The sequence below is a fragment of the Nuphar pumila genome, chromosome 17 (genome assembly GCF_984573655.1).
Source record: "Nuphar pumila chromosome 17, dmNupPumi1.hap1.1, whole genome shotgun sequence".
Classification (NCBI taxonomy): Eukaryota; Viridiplantae; Streptophyta; class Magnoliopsida; order Nymphaeales; family Nymphaeaceae; genus Nuphar; species Nuphar pumila.
This window is the reverse complement of record NC_143265.1, coordinates 68307971-68324699: the sequence shown is the minus strand read 5'-3', so window position 1 is coordinate 68324699 and position 16729 is coordinate 68307971. Positions and strand designations below refer to the sequence as shown.

The 16729-nt window shown below is 37.3% G+C and overlaps 1 protein-coding gene across 1 annotated transcript in view; it reads left to right on the top strand.

The window, feature by feature from the left end:
- LOC149812115 (serine/threonine-protein kinase GRIK2-like) overlaps window positions 1-16729 on the top strand; it is a 42520-nt gene that overhangs the window by 23833 nt on the left and 1958 nt on the right. Inside the window, exons 6-8 of the mRNA XM_089993682.1 lie at window positions 328-415; window positions 592-716; window positions 3026-3121. Coding sequence (XP_089849808.1) covers window positions 328-415; window positions 592-716; window positions 3026-3121 — 309 coding nt within the window. The remainder of the gene's footprint in view (window positions 1-327; window positions 416-591; window positions 717-3025; window positions 3122-16729) is intronic.

The window sequence follows — 16729 nt, the reverse complement described above, 5'->3', positions numbered from 1 at the left end:
AAAATTCTTTAGAAAGTACAAAAAATTTCAGGGAGTGGTGGGTTGGATGAGTTGGAGTTATATTCATGATATTTCCAATGCTGAATCTTTCTGTTGCCTGGTATCAATAGCCTTGATTAAACAGTTACTTAGAGCACCTAATGTGACTCTTTGCTTTAATTGAATTGATGAAACATAATTTGTTTTCTTAACGCTTAGGAAGTATACTAAACATAAGTGATAAATGAGAAGGATCAAAAGGGATGATGACCTCTTCATCCATTCTTTATGCAATTGTTGAATGATGTTGGTGACAGGTACTCATCAGTTTGTTCTTCCTTTTTTCAGGTTTCAATCATGAAAATGGTGGAACATCCCAATATAGTTAATCTTATTGAGGTGATTGATGACCCAGACCAAGATCACTTCTATATGGGTACCAATTAGCATGATATCTCTTTTAGAGGGTTTTCTCCCATAATTTCCTTGGTTTTTAACTCCTGTTCTTTCTTTTGCTATATTTAAGAATCCTTTTCTCCTCATGATGGTTTGAGGAAATTGTTCTGCTACTTTATTTGTATCCAAGAAAGGTGCTTTTTGTTTCCAATGTAGTTCTTGAGTACGTGGAAGGAGATTGTATTTGTGAGGGATCTGGTCCACCTGGTGGAATTGGGGAGGATACTGCCAGGGAATACTTTAGAGATATTGTTGCAGGGCTGATGTATCTCCATGCTCATGTGAGTTATCTTATTTACTTTGGGCTTTTATTTCATTAATGTACTAGGATAAAATTGTGATAATTGCTGCTGCTTTTTGTTCCGGAGAACTTTTTTTCTTCTGAAAGTTGAATCCTGTCAACAGCCTAAGGCTTTGTGTCGTAGAACCTAGAGAACTTTTAGATATATCTCTCATGTGATTGCGTCAGACACATAAATTACTACTTTCATGGTCATGAACTAATGAGCTGCTGTATTGGTTGCAATTGTCTGCAATGATGTGTATATAAAGCTTGATTAGATATTGTTTGTCATACTATTTCAACAACAACAAACAACAACAACTACGCCTTCATCGCAAAACAATTGGGGTCGGCGATATGAACCAACAAAGAAAATCATTCTGGGTCTTCCACATGAATCCTTCTCCTCCATTCATTTCTATCCAATGCCATGTCCTCGGTGATATTTCAAATGTCACAAAAAAAATTGTGGTTTAATATTAGCAGTGTCAAGTGTACATAATGAAGATACTTCTGGCCTTTATGTGGTTACTCGCGAAACTGATGATAGATATTTTTTCTCATATATTTTTCTTTTGAGAGAAGGAAAAACTTTCATTAAAGACAATGTGTGACAAGTAGTCACCCAAGGAGTGCGAAGGAGACACTGAAGGAATTATTCTCATTCATTCATTTGCATTGAAAGATATTGACAATTACACCTGTTTATGTGGATCAAACTTAAATATGGTCACTAAGTGTTAGGAGCAATTGCAGTATATATGATTTCGCTAAGCTGGCCTCTGTTTAGTGAGGCAGCATGTCTTTTGAGTGATTACACATTTTGCAAAATCTAATGCTGAAAATGTCATGGTAAGTGTTTGAGATTCCATGCTCTTGCCATGAATTTGCAAATAAAATTCTCAACCTCGGCTTTCCGATATTTTTAGCATACATTTGATGTTTCCCTTTCTTTTTGCATTGGAAATAAAAAATTATATTTTTCAGGAAATCCCCATTTGCTCGCACCACACCTAATTTTTGATAGCATCTACTCCCAATATATATATATATATATATATATATATATATATATATATATAGTGATCAATGAGTTGAAACTTGTATAGGCAAGTTGTTTTGACTCAATCTAACCTAGGGTTACCGGAAGCACCATAGGGCATGGGGAAGCACGTTTTCCCGAAGCGCGAAACGTGGCCCTTCCAAAACATGTTGGGAAGCGTGCTTCCCTTTCTTTTTTCATTTTTTTGTGTTTTCATTTTTATTTTTTCTTTTTTTTTCTTTTTTTGCTTCCAGTTCGCTTCCTAGGTTGCTTCCGGTTTGCTTCCTTGGTCGCTTCCGAGACTATTCCTGATTCCCTTCTAAGTCGTCCCGCTTCATAAAATTTTGGAAGTGCGCTTCCTGCTCCCGCTTGGCAACTCTGATCTAACCCTGCGAATGTGGTCAGCATAGTCAATTTGTTATAGATCGACCCTTGGATTGTGTTATTTCGACATAAAAATATCTTTTTTTTAAGTTGTGAAAATTTGGTGCATTTCTAACTGTTGATTTTTGAATCACCAAAAAATCCAATATGAACACCAGATTCCGGTGATTTCAAAGTCGTTCCCCACCCATGTAGATCCTATCTGTAAGGTTAGATTCACTTAACAAAACATTAGCAATAAGATGTTGCCTGTTTCAACTCATTGATATTGTATGCACATCCACACCAAAGACCTAGCCTCTCTATATATAAGGGGTAGAGAGATAAAGAAACAATGAAGAAAAAGAAATAAAAAAATTGTTTAAAGATTTGAGAAGGAAGTGTAGGAGAGGGTTATCACTACAAGTGTTGATGAATCTTTTCCGGATTCAACCAGACAAAAAACTGAAAATTATTTCTATTGTACTTATGTAGAAAAAGGAGTCAGTGAAATGATTCAAGTTAAATGTTTAAAGATTGCTAATCTTTAAATTATGGGAAATGATCAATTGCATCAGAAATTCAAGGGCCACATTTTTTAAAAAATAAATGCAAATAAAATTTTGAAGCATAATTGTGTGACTGATAATCTATGTACTAATTCTCTGGCTATATATCTGATTTGAATATCATTGCAAAAGAATTCCATTGCAATATAACAAGGAGAAATATGGCTTTATTATAGTGACTTCATAAAGGCAAGATAATTTCACAAACTGAAATACGTATGATAAACTTTAAATTTAAGATCCTTGTGGAAATGAATCTCTTTTGGTTTATCTGCTTTGGTTTATATGCCATGCCATGTTGGTGCTAGCTAAGGGATTTTTATGATTTGACAGAACGTTGTACATGGGGACATAAAACCTGAAAATCTGTTGGTCACAAGCAATGGCAGGGTGAAGATTGCTGATTTTGGTGTTAGTCATGTCGTTGAGGTAACATTAACACTCTGTATATTTGATGGGCCTTAAAGCACATGAACTTTAACTGAAAGACCTTTCTTCTGCAGTAAATGTTACCTTGATTGTTTATTTTTTTGTTCTCTAATTACATTATTAAGTTCATTCTCGTTTTATGTGGTAATCATATCGAGTGAAGCTTTGAAACTCTTATCTACCTTGTCATATGCTAAAGTGCAAACAATAAGTGTTAAAATATGTTCATGTATATATAGTAATATATATATATATATATATATACATATTGTTATGTACATATTTTTATGTTCATGTGTGTGTGTGTATATATATATATATATATATATATATAATATTTTTACCCACTATGGGTATTTTGGTAATTTCACCATGTAATAGGGTCTGTCCTGTAGGTAATTCTGTACATGTAATAGGTTCTGCCCATTAGGGGCAGAACTGACATTTTTTTGTCTTTTTAGTCAATAGAGCTATTAGGAATCTCCAACAGTTATATTCAATTTTATCTTTTAGTCAGTATAGCTGTTGGGAATCTACAACAGCCTATGTCACATGGCTGCGGGTGCGGGGGTGCGGCACTTTCAAAAAACTTGGGTGCGGGGGTGCAGCAAAAATATAAAAAAATATATATATATATATAAAGTCCAAAAGTTGGACATAAATGACCCTGGGTGCGGTCAATACACCCAGGGTCAGGTTGACCGCACCGGGTGCCGCACCCACACGTGCACCTGCATCGCGTGGTGTCGACGTGGGTGCGGCACCCAGTTTGCCGAGTCCCTGTGACATAGACAACAACTATATTCAGTTTTGTATTTTAGTCATTATAACCGTTGAGAATCTCTAACAGCTATATTTCTAGCTGTTGGGGCCTTTCCCAACAGTTATATCAGTCCTTTTGGCCCTCTTGTTTGTATATAAATAAGGACCTCTTGTCTCTTTAAATATTATGCTTTTTCCTAATGGATTCTTTGTGCATTCCTTTCTCAATAATATATAATTTTTTAAGTGTGTTTTTGTTCGCTCTTAGTGGCTTATGTGAGTGAACACATTTTGAGTGTGATTTGTACCTCTTGTGTGAGGTTTGAGTGCTCTTTTTACTTCATTGCATGGTATTAGAGCTTTTGGAGCTTTGATTCTTGAGGACGTGTTGTTCGTATGGACGTGAGTTTGTGGAGCATGTGATCATGAGCTTGTGATGTCCAATTGAACTTCACTTCCCCTATCTTCTTCTTCTTCTCTCTCTCTCCCTCTTCATCTTAGTTATTATCTCGAAAGAGGAACGAGAGACCATCGTCTCCATTCCCGTGAGACTCAATGATTCCAATTATGTTATGTGGGCATCAATAGTTAAACATCAAATTTGGAGCGAGAGTTTATGGGGTTTGGTGGATGACATTGAGGAGCCAAAACTTGTGCTTATAAGGAATGACAACGGAAAAGAAGTGGCACTTCAAGGTAATGAGAAGATGTGAAAGAAATGAAAAATGGGTCATTCCAAGATTATAGATTGGCTCATTAATACTGTTGATATAAAAAGTGTACTAGTTTGACAAAGTTTGATTTTGCTAGTGATGCTTGAAAATATGTCCAAAATATGTATGCCCTAAAGGATATTTCTCAAGTATGTAACCTCCAAAATAAAGTTAAGACCATGAGTCTATGACCCAAGGAGACATGAGCATAAGTGAATATTATAATGCTCTCTGTCTCCTTTGGGATGAGTTGGCTCTGTTAGAGCTTGAATGACATTGTCCTATGGACATTGAGCTTTGTGTAAAACAAATCAAAACAAAATATTTTTATCAATTTGTTAATGGACTTAGACCTTAATTTAAGAGAACTAAGTCCGCCTTACCTTTATAGAGCAGGAGTCCCTTCAATAGTTGGAACTCTAAAAGAATTGACTATAGAAGAAAATAGGTTGAAGAAACCCACTCAAAGACTACTTAGGATCTAGGTTGTATCTTTGTATCACTTATATATGCACAATGGACCACCATTGGTTCCTAACACATGCCAGACATGCCTTTGTAGAGTTGGTTATGTAGCCAAAATTGTCTTTCTCATGTCAAGTTGTCTGTGTTTATCAAACTTTGCTCCTTGGCAGTGGAATAGATCTATAATGTGCTGCTATGTGTGATGCTGGGTAAGCGATGCTGGAATTTGCCTTGTCCTAAACTCATAAGAGGAAGTTAAGAAACCAAGCTAACCTCCAAGTTTGTCCAAAGGATTGTGCTTGTTTTTTAATATTTATGTGCATAAGTTTCACATAGGATGGATCCTAGAATTAAGTGGTGGGCACTGAAAGGAGCTAAACAAGGAATGTTTGTAGAGCAGGTAGTTCAGGAAGCTGATTGGTGTCTCGAGGAGGATTCATAATCAATGTGGAATAAGATAGCGGGTGGCATGAGAAAAGTGGCTAAGGAGGTATTGGGTGAGTCTAAAGGCGGTGCACCAATAGGTAAGGATACATCATGGTGGAACGAGGATGTCAAATTAGCTATTAAGGTTAAAAGAGAGTGTTATAGAAATCTAAGTAAGAGTCGTGATAATGAGAATTTGGAGAAGTATATGATAGCAAAGAAGGAAGCTAAAAAAGTAGTTCGAAACGCGAGGGCTAAGGTATATAAGGAGGTTTATGACAAATTGGATACCAAAGAAGGCGAGAAGGATATTTATAGGCTTGCAAAGATGAGAGATAGAAAATCGAGGGATTTGGGTATGGTTAGATGTATCAAAGATGAAACGCAAAAGGTTTTAGTCAAAGATGAGGAGATTAAGGAGAGATGGAAAGATTATTTTGATAAGCTATTTAATAATAGTCATGCTCAAGATCTTGGAGATTTCTCCATTCCTTTTCATGAGATAAATCGTGACTTCATGCGCAAGATTCAAAAGAAAGAAATTGCAGAGGCTTTGAAGAAAATGAAATCAAGAAGGGCAGTTGGCCCAGATGGTATACCTATCGAGGCTTGGAAATGCTTGGGAGAGAAAGGTTTAGAATGGTTGACAAATCTTTTTAACTTGATTTGGCTAACAAATAAGATGCCTAATGAGTGGAGGAAGAGTACTTTGGTGCCTTTATATAAGAATAAGGGTGATATACAAGATTACACAAACTATCGTGGTATAAAACTCATGAGTCATGCTATGAAACTTTTGGGAGAGGGTGATTGAGTCTAGGTTGAGGAAGGTTGTCATGATATCGGAGAATCAATTTGGTTTTATGCCTGGAAGATCAACTATGGAAGCTATACATCTTCTTAGACAACTTATTGAAAGATATAGAGAGAGGAACAAAGATTTGCATATGGTTTTTATTGATTTAGAGAAGGCATACGATAGAGTACCTAGGGAAGTTCTCTGGTGGACAATGATGAAGAAAGGTGTTTCTCTCAAGTACATTAGTATAATTAAAGATAGGTATGAAGGAGTAGTAACCAATGTCCGCACTTGTGGAGGGGTGACAACCAATTTTTCGATAATCGTTGGGTTATATCAAGGATCTGCTTTAAGCCCTTTCCTATTTGCGATAGTGATGGATGAGCTTACGAGATCAATTCAAGAAAATGTACCGTGGTGTATGTTGTTTGCTGATGATATTGTTTTGATTGATGAGTCTAGAGCTGGGGTTAATGCTAAGTTAGAATTATGGAGACAAACATTGGAAGCTAGAGGTTTTAAGTTGAGTAAGAGTAAGACTGAATATATGGAATGTCGGTTTAGTAAGCAACGAAGTAGTGATGGGAGTGTAGTGAAGCTTGGTGAGCAAGAAATACCGGTGAATGATTATTTCAAATATTTGGGATCCATCATTCAAAAGTATGGAGAAATTGATGGAGATGTCAATCATAGGATAAAGATTGAGTGGATGAAATGGAAAAGTGCAACTGGAGTGCTGTGCGATCGTAGAATGCCATTGCGGTTGAAGGGAAAGTTTTATAGGACGACTATTAGACTCGCTTTACTATATGGTACAGAATGTTGGGCTGCCAAGAGACATCATATTCAAAAAATGAGTGTAGCTGAGATGAGGATGCTTAGATGGATGTGTGGAAATATAATAAAAGATAAGATTCGGAACGAGGAGATACGTAAGAAGGTAGGTGTTGCACCCATTGAAAATAAGATGCGAGAGAATCGTTTACGGTGGTTTGGACATATTCGGCGAAGGCCTAATGATGCTCCAGTAGAAGGTTGGAGAAATGGGAAAATATATTAGTTAAAAGAGGTCGGGGTAGTCCTAGGAAGACTTGGATGGAGATGATAGGAAATGATATGAATGCTTTGAACCTCACCGAGGACATGGCATTGGATAGAAATGATTGGAGGAAAAGGATTCATGTGGAAGACCCAAAATGAATTTCTTTTTTGGTTCATATCGCTGACCCCAATTGTTTTGGGATGAAGGCGTAGTTGTTGTTGTTGTTGTTATGTGCATAAGTTTCACTATTTCTCATGGCATTTTATTAAAATAAGCTTGTTGAAATGCTAAGTCAAACTACGTATATGTTGGTTTAATGTCTTCTAAATGGAAGAATTTCTTGATTAATAGTTTTGGTTTAGAGCAGAGTTGTCAGTCGAGGAAGCGGGAGCGGGAAGCAAGGCACTTCTAAAATTTTAGGAAGCGAGAAGCGTGAAACGACTTAGAAGTGAACCAAGACTCGTCTCAGAAGCGCGAATGGAAGCAAACTGGGAGCGAAGAGGAAACAAAGAAGGAAGCAACCTAGGATTCAAGTGGGAAGCGAATAGGAATCGAGTTTTCTCGATATTAGGCAAAAAAAATTTGTTAAAGGCTCCAAGCCCCCCCCCCCCCCCCCCCCCAAAAAAAAAAAAAAGAAAAAAAAGAAAATCCACTTCCTAATATTGGGAAGCGAGTGAGAAGCAAAATGGAAAGTCCCATTTCAAAGGGTTACTTCCTTGCACGTTTTGAAAGCGATAAACACGTTTCGGAGAAGCGCTTCCCCAAGTGCTATAGCATTTTTGGTAACCCTGGTCTAGAGTAGGTGAAGATCCAATCCTGTATAGCATTGAAATCTGTCATAAGGACATGCCCCCTCAAGGGGTGAATCGTGTGTCGGTACGACACGACATGGATCTTGACACGGCATTATGTGCGATTCGCTTAAGGCACTGATCAATATTGTACTTGACACGTTAACACAATATATGACACATTGACACATATTCGACACACTAAACATGATGCCTGACACAATGTTCGACACACTCAATGTAGTGTCCGACGCATATGACACAATTAAGGGTGTCTACGGGCTTTGTTTACCCGGACTTCACCCGAATCAAACCCTATAGGGTCTTGGTATGGTGATAAATAAGAAGACCTAATTAAGACTCGGGTCCGGACCTGAAGGTCCGACTAATACATGGATAGAGTATAGTTTGTGAAATTTTATACCAGACCTAGACCCGATCGAGTTTCGATTAAGACTCACAAATTTTCAATTTAAAAATGATAAAAAATATGGTTTTAACGAGTATGGTTCATGTAGTTCTTATCGGATCCGGGTATGTTTTTTCTTATAGGGAACTTGATTAGACCTGGGTCTGGACCCGATACCATACCCGAAAATCTGGTCCAAGTCTGGTTCCACCTGGGTCTGAACCAAACCCGACCCGTTGACACACTTATATATATATATTGATAATATATGTACGATCATATCTTTTTTTTTTATATTTACACAAAGAAACCGCTCCCAGGAACAAAGACCTAGCCGCACTGCCTCTGCCTGCCATACTTACGATCACTGTCTTGTTAACGTGAAACTCTGTGGGCTTACCCCTTGCCCGAAAGAGTCGCCATGCTTCGACTTGCGTAAGGATTAATGCCCATGAGATTTGAACCTAGACCGTCTGCCTAGCGGCATAGGCCCCCATACCACTATGCCAAACCCCTTTGGGGGTGTACAATCGTATCCTTTAGTCCTAATTTTTTAAAATTGTTGTATCGTATACCAAGCGAATCCACATCGTATCCTGTACTTGCATGTGCATCCATGTGGCATTGTAATGCCTTGAGATTTTTAACCCGTGAAAATACGTGAAAATTTAAAACTTTATTTTTTTGTTAAAATCGTCAGCGGAAACATTTTCAAACAGGGTTCGAAACCCCAGGCGGGTTACGTTATACTAAAAAACGATTACATTTAATTCAAAAGGGGATAACATGACAATTAAAGTACTTTAATTCAAAAGAACAATGTATCATTTAAAATATTATAAAATCTATGTCACAAGGACTCTTCAACTAGGTGCCGCACCCGATGCGGTCAACTTGACCCTAGGTGCAGTCAACGCACCCAGGGTCATTTATGTCCAACTTTTGGACTTTATATATATATATATAATTTTTTATATTTTTGCCGCACCCCTGCACCCAAGTTTTTTGAAAGTGCCGCACCCCCACACCCTCACCCACACCCGCACCCATGTGACATAGTATAAAATCAATACAATGTCATGTTTGAATTCAGTGCTCGGGAAAGGAAAATGATTGGCTCGTCAACAACAACGCAGCATCCCGCACCCGCTTTGCAGCTATATCGTATTTCTTCATCTGCAATCATCTGCCCATAAAAATGGTCAGACTTGTGACGGTCTAGTAGGTATATACCAATTCCATGTAACTCAGGATATTAAAATCACATTCAAGTGTCATAATTTATATCTATTTGTGCAACTTAGATGTCACAATACGTTAACAATTTCACATAGATTTATTCCATAGGAAAGTGCATGCTTTACAATAATCACACTAATAAATACAAAAATAAATATATTTAACCGATTGCATTATCAAATATATTTTCGTTTTATGCATAACATTATTCTTTGGCGGACTAAGTCATCGCTCTAAGCTCTACTATTGAGTTGTGCAACTATTATTGCAAGTTTCTACTCATATATTCAACATAATACGAATGCCCACTTAAGCATTGTATTATCAAGGTATATTTTTATCTCAAAATGTGATTCAAAAGGTCTTTGTTTCGATATTTATTCTCTCTGGAGGTACTCGCAGAGCCACTTATCGTCGTATCAGTCGAGACCATTCGGGGGTTTAGTATGCCATGTATTTTCAATTATCCCGAATGGCTTGCTGAACGGATCCTAAGGGGAACAGTTTGTAACCGAGAGAGAATTCTCCAAAGGTCACTCCCACTCAATATGCATGCATCTCAGACTACTACAGTAGTTGGGGATCTATCACCTAAGATACGTTGATAGCCCTAGTCTCTTATACCTACAAGTGAATGAAGACCACTGGGACGTCGTGTTCCCAGAAATATATCAAAATTACTCAAGGCTTGTACCATCTACCCTCTCCAAGGTAGGCCTACTCTAAATGGATATAAGAGTTTTTTTTGCGAGATTATTTCATGTGCTTTAAAACAAATAGGCAAATATCAAGGTTCAGTAACCCAAGTACCCGTTTAGGGTAACCACTCTATTTTGTTCCACTCGTATGTACCCAACCCATTCGGTATTGTTTCGGTGCCTTCAACCCATTCGAGCAACTTGAGGTTCTCATCGAACTCCCACTCATTGTACAAGCATTTCTCAATGACTTACACTACAATATCAGTCTTTCATATGACATAGACACAAATGGGCCCAATGGCACCAACAAGGTTCTTTAAACCTCCAGGCTCCTACATGAGTCATACCAATTCATGCATGCATGTTATGGCATTTCAACATGCTAACACAGTCAGTAGGGTGTCGTGACCCATCGTTCTATTGAACAAAATCATTCATTGCATATGATGCACCATTTTAACAGAAAAGCATAATTATCACATAATTCAAAACGTACATATTCCATAATATAAATCATCTAAACCTTGAGCATTCGTAATTCCTACACATTTGGAGTAATTCATACATGTATTATCAGAAAGCTCGTAAGCATATGTAAAAGCTCGTACACACGGGTAAAAGCTCGTAATACATATCAAAAACTTGTAGTATATATTAAAAACTCATAATACATGTTGAAAGCTCGTAACACAGGTTGAAAGCTCGAAACACAAGTCATAAACTCGTAATACATTTTGAAAGCTTATAATACAGGTTGAAATCCCGTAATATAGGTTTGAAACTCGTAATACAGTTTAAAAGCTTGTAATACAAGTTAGAAGCCCGTAATACAGGTCGGAAGTTCGTAATAAGTGTTGTGAAGCACATGTGATAATACACGTAAACCTAGGCACACGAATAAACTTATTATTTTATGTGTAGCGAAAGAACACGAGCACACGTCCAATATATTTCTCCAAAAATGAATGATAACATATTTTATTGGGAAATACGAATATACACAGTATTTTTCAATAAAATCCATATATATATATTCCCATATATATATATATATTATGTATTTTATATATTGAATTATATATTATTTTATATTGCATATCGAAAACATGTGAGATTATCGAAATATAAACAAATCATACGCAAGTGCAAGTGCAACAAGAATAAGAATTTTAACATCGAACTATGAGCATTTGGTATAGGAGCCTACTTTGTAGAGCGTATCGACAAGAGACGGGAAATTTTCAAAATATCTTGGGAGATTTTTTCTCAAAATGCACATTTCTGGCGATCCTTACATATGCGTAAGTATGTCGACGGAGGTGGAGTCGATTTACATGAACCAAGGCTTAGCCAAACGGGTCAACTAAGGGGCTGAACTGGGCTAGGCTAGAGGGGACCGAACCGGGTTAGGCTAGAGGGGGTGGCAACCACCAAAATGGTGGTGCAGCTAGGAGAGGGAAGAAGGCTGGAATGAGGTTAAGGGGGAGTGAAGACCCTCTATTTATAGGGGAGGAGAGGAGCTTTGGTGTTGTTGTTACAGGCATAGATTGGAATACAAGTTTGTCAACACAATGAGTTGACCTAGCCCACCAATAAGCAGGCATCAAATAGCCCAAGTAGGTCCAGTGACCTCTTTTATTTGTGTAATGTGTATGGTTTTTAAAGGTATAATCCATAATGTAGTACTCTATGGTTTTTCTTCGTGAACAATTTTCTTGGTGTCACTTTGTTTTATTAAATTATTTGATCATGTAGCTTATATTAACATTATGGGTCAATTTTGCTATGGTTTAACTTTAATGAAGGGGAATGTCAGAGAATTGACATTGCTTTCCTGGGATTCTTCATTGTTGAAGTTGATTAATAATCCTTGTTTTTGTTTATACAGCTCCAAGTCTAGATGGAGCGGAGTTTGAGTTTCTGAAATCATGAGGTCTCCATATTGGCTGCTTTTTTGGTTTCTATCTGCGCGGGTGGCTGAACAATTTTGCATGTGAATTAGCATAGCATAATTAATGTCAAGTTAATGAAGCCCAATTTGTGCTTCAAGATTACCTTCACATATTTATTTATGTGTAATGCTCATTATTTACTGTTCTCATTATTATTGTCTTGTTTCAAAACTTTAATATTAGGGTGCGTTTGACTGATTGTCCAAGCTTGGACAGAACACATTGTCCTTGCCCAGGACACACTGTCCCGATGATGTTTTTTTTTGAAAACCGTCCCCCTATTCCTGTCCACTCCATTCTGGGGAGGGGGGGGGGCATTGGTCAAAACAGTGGTGCAGCCCCGGCGCCTTGCAGGACGCACAGTCAAACACGCCCTTAGGGTACTTGTAATTGTGTGATACAGAATAGAACATATTTCTTATGCATGTGATTAGCTTGCCTTTCATTTGCATTATAGACCAAATTTGGTAGTTTTAACTTTTTAACAATTTGTTTCTAGCTATGTCACGCAGACACTTCACTTATCATGCATATCCCATGTTGACATGATTGTTAAAGTATGTATCAACCTTGTAATCTCGTGTGTGTGATATATATATATATATCTTTTGTCTCATTGTTCACCCGAAAAGGGTATTTCTGTAAATACTTATTTTACGCATATTCCATAGTGGAATATGATTGTAACTTTTTTAATTCTTTTATTTTTCTTCTTTTTCTTTCTTTTTATTTTTTGTATTTTGTGCTACATAGGGAGGCTCCCCAAAGAGTCGTTGGGGAGCCTCCAACGGTCACATATGTGACCGTTGGGGGCTCCCAACGTCTCTCTTGGGAGCCCCCTATGTGGCTCCTTGTTTGGTTATAAATAAGGGCTTCTCCCCTCTTGTATTCTTATGGCTTTGAGTCAAAGCCCAAGCCTTTAATAAAGTTCGAATATTTATTTTTATGCCTTTGGTGCATTTGTGAGAGTTTGTGATTTTGTGCTTTTATGCACAAGTGTTCTAATTGTTCATGCGTGCACATATTTGTTATCAAGAATATTAAGGTCTTGATCTTAGTATCTTGTTGAAGATACTTTCACATGGTATCATAGCCTCGTTTGAAGAAGGATCGTGCGTTTTTTCATTTTTGAGTGCCTCAAAAAACGTGCCTTCAAGCTATTATTTTTTGGAGTGGATCATCCTCTTCGGGCAATATTTTAGAAGCCTCCTTTATCAAGAAAGACTTGAGAAACCCTTGAGGTACGTATTGTTTTTAATCATCTCTCCTCTCTAATGGGTGAAAAAGACTCCCATTTTTCTCTTGGGTTCAAACTCAATGGGTCCAACTATCATGTTTGGGCCAGAAATATGGAAGCTCACATCAAAGGAAAAGGGCTTTGGGGCAATGTCCAAGGCTCGATTCCTGAACCGGAACCCAAGATAACCTCGCTAGAAAAAGGAGAGATAAATTTTTTTGAAGGTGATGAAAGAATATACGAAAAAGCATGAAGAATGGAAAATGAGGAATTTTAAAATTCTCTCTTGGATGTTTTCGTCCGTAGAAACGAGAATTAATGCAAATATCATCAAGTTCAAAAAGGCTTTTCAAGAATGAGAATATCTTGAGAAGATGTACACCTCTAGGGATTTGTCCCATAAGTACTGTCTCCAAAAAAGGGCGCTAACACTTCAACAAGGGGAGATGACTATAAGAGAGTATTTTGCCGAGCTTTCTTCTATTTGGGACAAGCTTGCTATGCTCGAACTTAAGTGGAGTGGAGAAGGCATAGAGCTCCGCCATAAACAATTGGAAGAAGATAGATTTTTCAACTTTTTGAATGGGCTTAGGCCCAAATTTGAACAAATCCGATCTTCTCTTTTATCCGCTTTCACTTCCCCCTCTCTTGAAGATGTAATTACTAAACTTAGTGCGAAAGAGACTCAGATGGGTATAAGCAAGAGCAACCCAAGTGTTCTAGCTACACCTTCAAACAATGAAGAAAACGAAGATGTTAATGCTTTCTCAAGACCGGGAGCAATTTAAGGACCTACAAGCCCCCTCACTTCAAGAATCAAAACTCAAGTGGTCAAGGAGCAAAGAGAGACTATAGCAAGCTTACATGTCATTTTTGTAAAGAGCTAGGGCACATTAAACCTATTTGTCCAAAATGGAAGAAATTGCTTGCAACGACTATGACATCTCAACCGAAGGAACGACCTTCATCGCTAAATGAGTCTCTTTCCCTTCAACAAATTGTAGAAGCTTTACAACCTCTTCTCAAAGGAGGGATTTCCGAAGCCGCTATGTCTACTTCCTCACCACCCGGTAAGACATCTTGGCTTCTAGATTCCGGTGCATCTTTCACATGACCCCGAGTGCTTGTTCTCTTTCTGAGTTTTCTAAAAATTCTCTTCCATCTTTTGTCTCGACGACGGATGGAACACCTCTTGAAATTAAAGGAACAAGTAATTTTGAAAAACAAGATTTCTTTATTCCAAAAATTCGTCTTATACCAAAACTAAATTTAAATTTACTTTCGGTTTCTTAACTCTCAGACCATGGTTGCAATATAAAATTTCCTTCTAACAAATGTTGGAAACAGAATCGCCGGTCCGGGAGATTGAGTGGGGAAGGCTCTAGGAGAGGAGACCTCTACTATATTGATTTTCTTCAAGTTCCCAAGAATCAACCTTGTAATGTTGCTCAAAACAAAGATATTCATGTATGGCATGAGAGACTGAGACATCCCAACATTGTTAAAATCTTTTATTTGCCTTTTATTAAACATCTTTGTAAAGAGGATTTTGTATGTAATGAATGTATTCTTAGGAAAATAAAAAGTATACATTTTTCACAAAGATCCATGTTTACAACAAACCCCTTTGAAATTGTTCATTTCGATGTATGGGGTCCGACTCCTGTGATATCTAAAGGAGGATTCTCGTACTATGTGATTTTTGTGGACGATTACACTAGATTTTGTTGGATATATTTTCTTAAACATAAACACGAAGTGTTTTCAACTTTTAAAACTTTTCATATCATGGTTTTTAACCAATTCAATGGAAGTTTAAAAATTCTTAGATCTGACTCTGGTGGCGAATACCTTTCAAACGAATTCAAGAGTTATCTTGAAAGTTATGGTATCCTCCATCAAAAATCCTGTCCTAAAACCCCATAACTAAATGGGTTAGCTGAACGAAAGCATAGTCATATCATTGAAACAACTAGAACCTTGCTCTTTTCGCAAAATATTCCAAAAAAAGTCTGGGCTGAGGCAGCCCTCGCATCCGTCTATCTCATAAATAGACTTCCATCAAAAAATTTGAACAAGATTTCTTCATTTGAAAAATTGTATGAGAAAAAACCTGATTATAGCAGGTTAAGGGTTTTTGGATGTAAATGTTTTGTTCTTACTGATAAAAACGATATACTTTCTCTAAAGGCCATTCCTTGCGCCTTTCTTGGTTATTTCGAAACCCAAAAACGTTTTCAATGTTATGATGTTAAAAATGACAAATTATATGTTTTTAGAAATGTAAGTTTTTTGGAAAATCTTAGTGGTTTCGAAAATTTTGAATCTAATGACGAAAACATAGATTATTTTTTTTTATTTGATTTGTTAACTGAAAGTGATGATACTAGTGATGATGAGTCAAATCAGAATGACTCAAGTGATAATGAAACCAGGGAAACCAGTCCTGTGTCCTCTCCATTTCCTCAACATGTTGATGAGGAACCTCCTAGGGATCCCATCATCTATACTCATAGAGATAGAGACACCTTCAGAAGTTCCCTTGAAAGATATGATGATGCTAGTAGGACTGCTCCTCAAAGTGAAAACCTTCGTAGGACCGAAAGACATAGAAAAACTCCTTCTAGGTTCATCTCATATGAATCCTTCTCACCTAAATATAGAGCTTGTCTAAGCGCCATTCATTCTTACATAGAACCTAGAAACTTTGAGGAAGCACGAAAATGTCCTGAATGGATATCCGTCATGGATAATGAACTTGGAGCTCTGAGAAGAGCCAAGACATGAGAATTTCAAGAACTTTCTAGAAGTAAGAAAACAATAGGGTGTAGATGGGTATTTAAGGTTAAGAGTAAGAGTGATGGATCCCTCGAAAGATATAAGGCTCGACTGGTTGTAAAGGGGTATAGTCAAGAATATGAGATTGATTATGAGGAGACCTTTGCTCCAGTAGCTCGGATGGTTACTGTCCGATGTCTTATAACTGTTGCCTCAATTAACAAATGGAACATCTATCAAATGAATGTTAAGAATGTCTTTCTAAACGGAGATCTAACTGAATAAGTGTATATG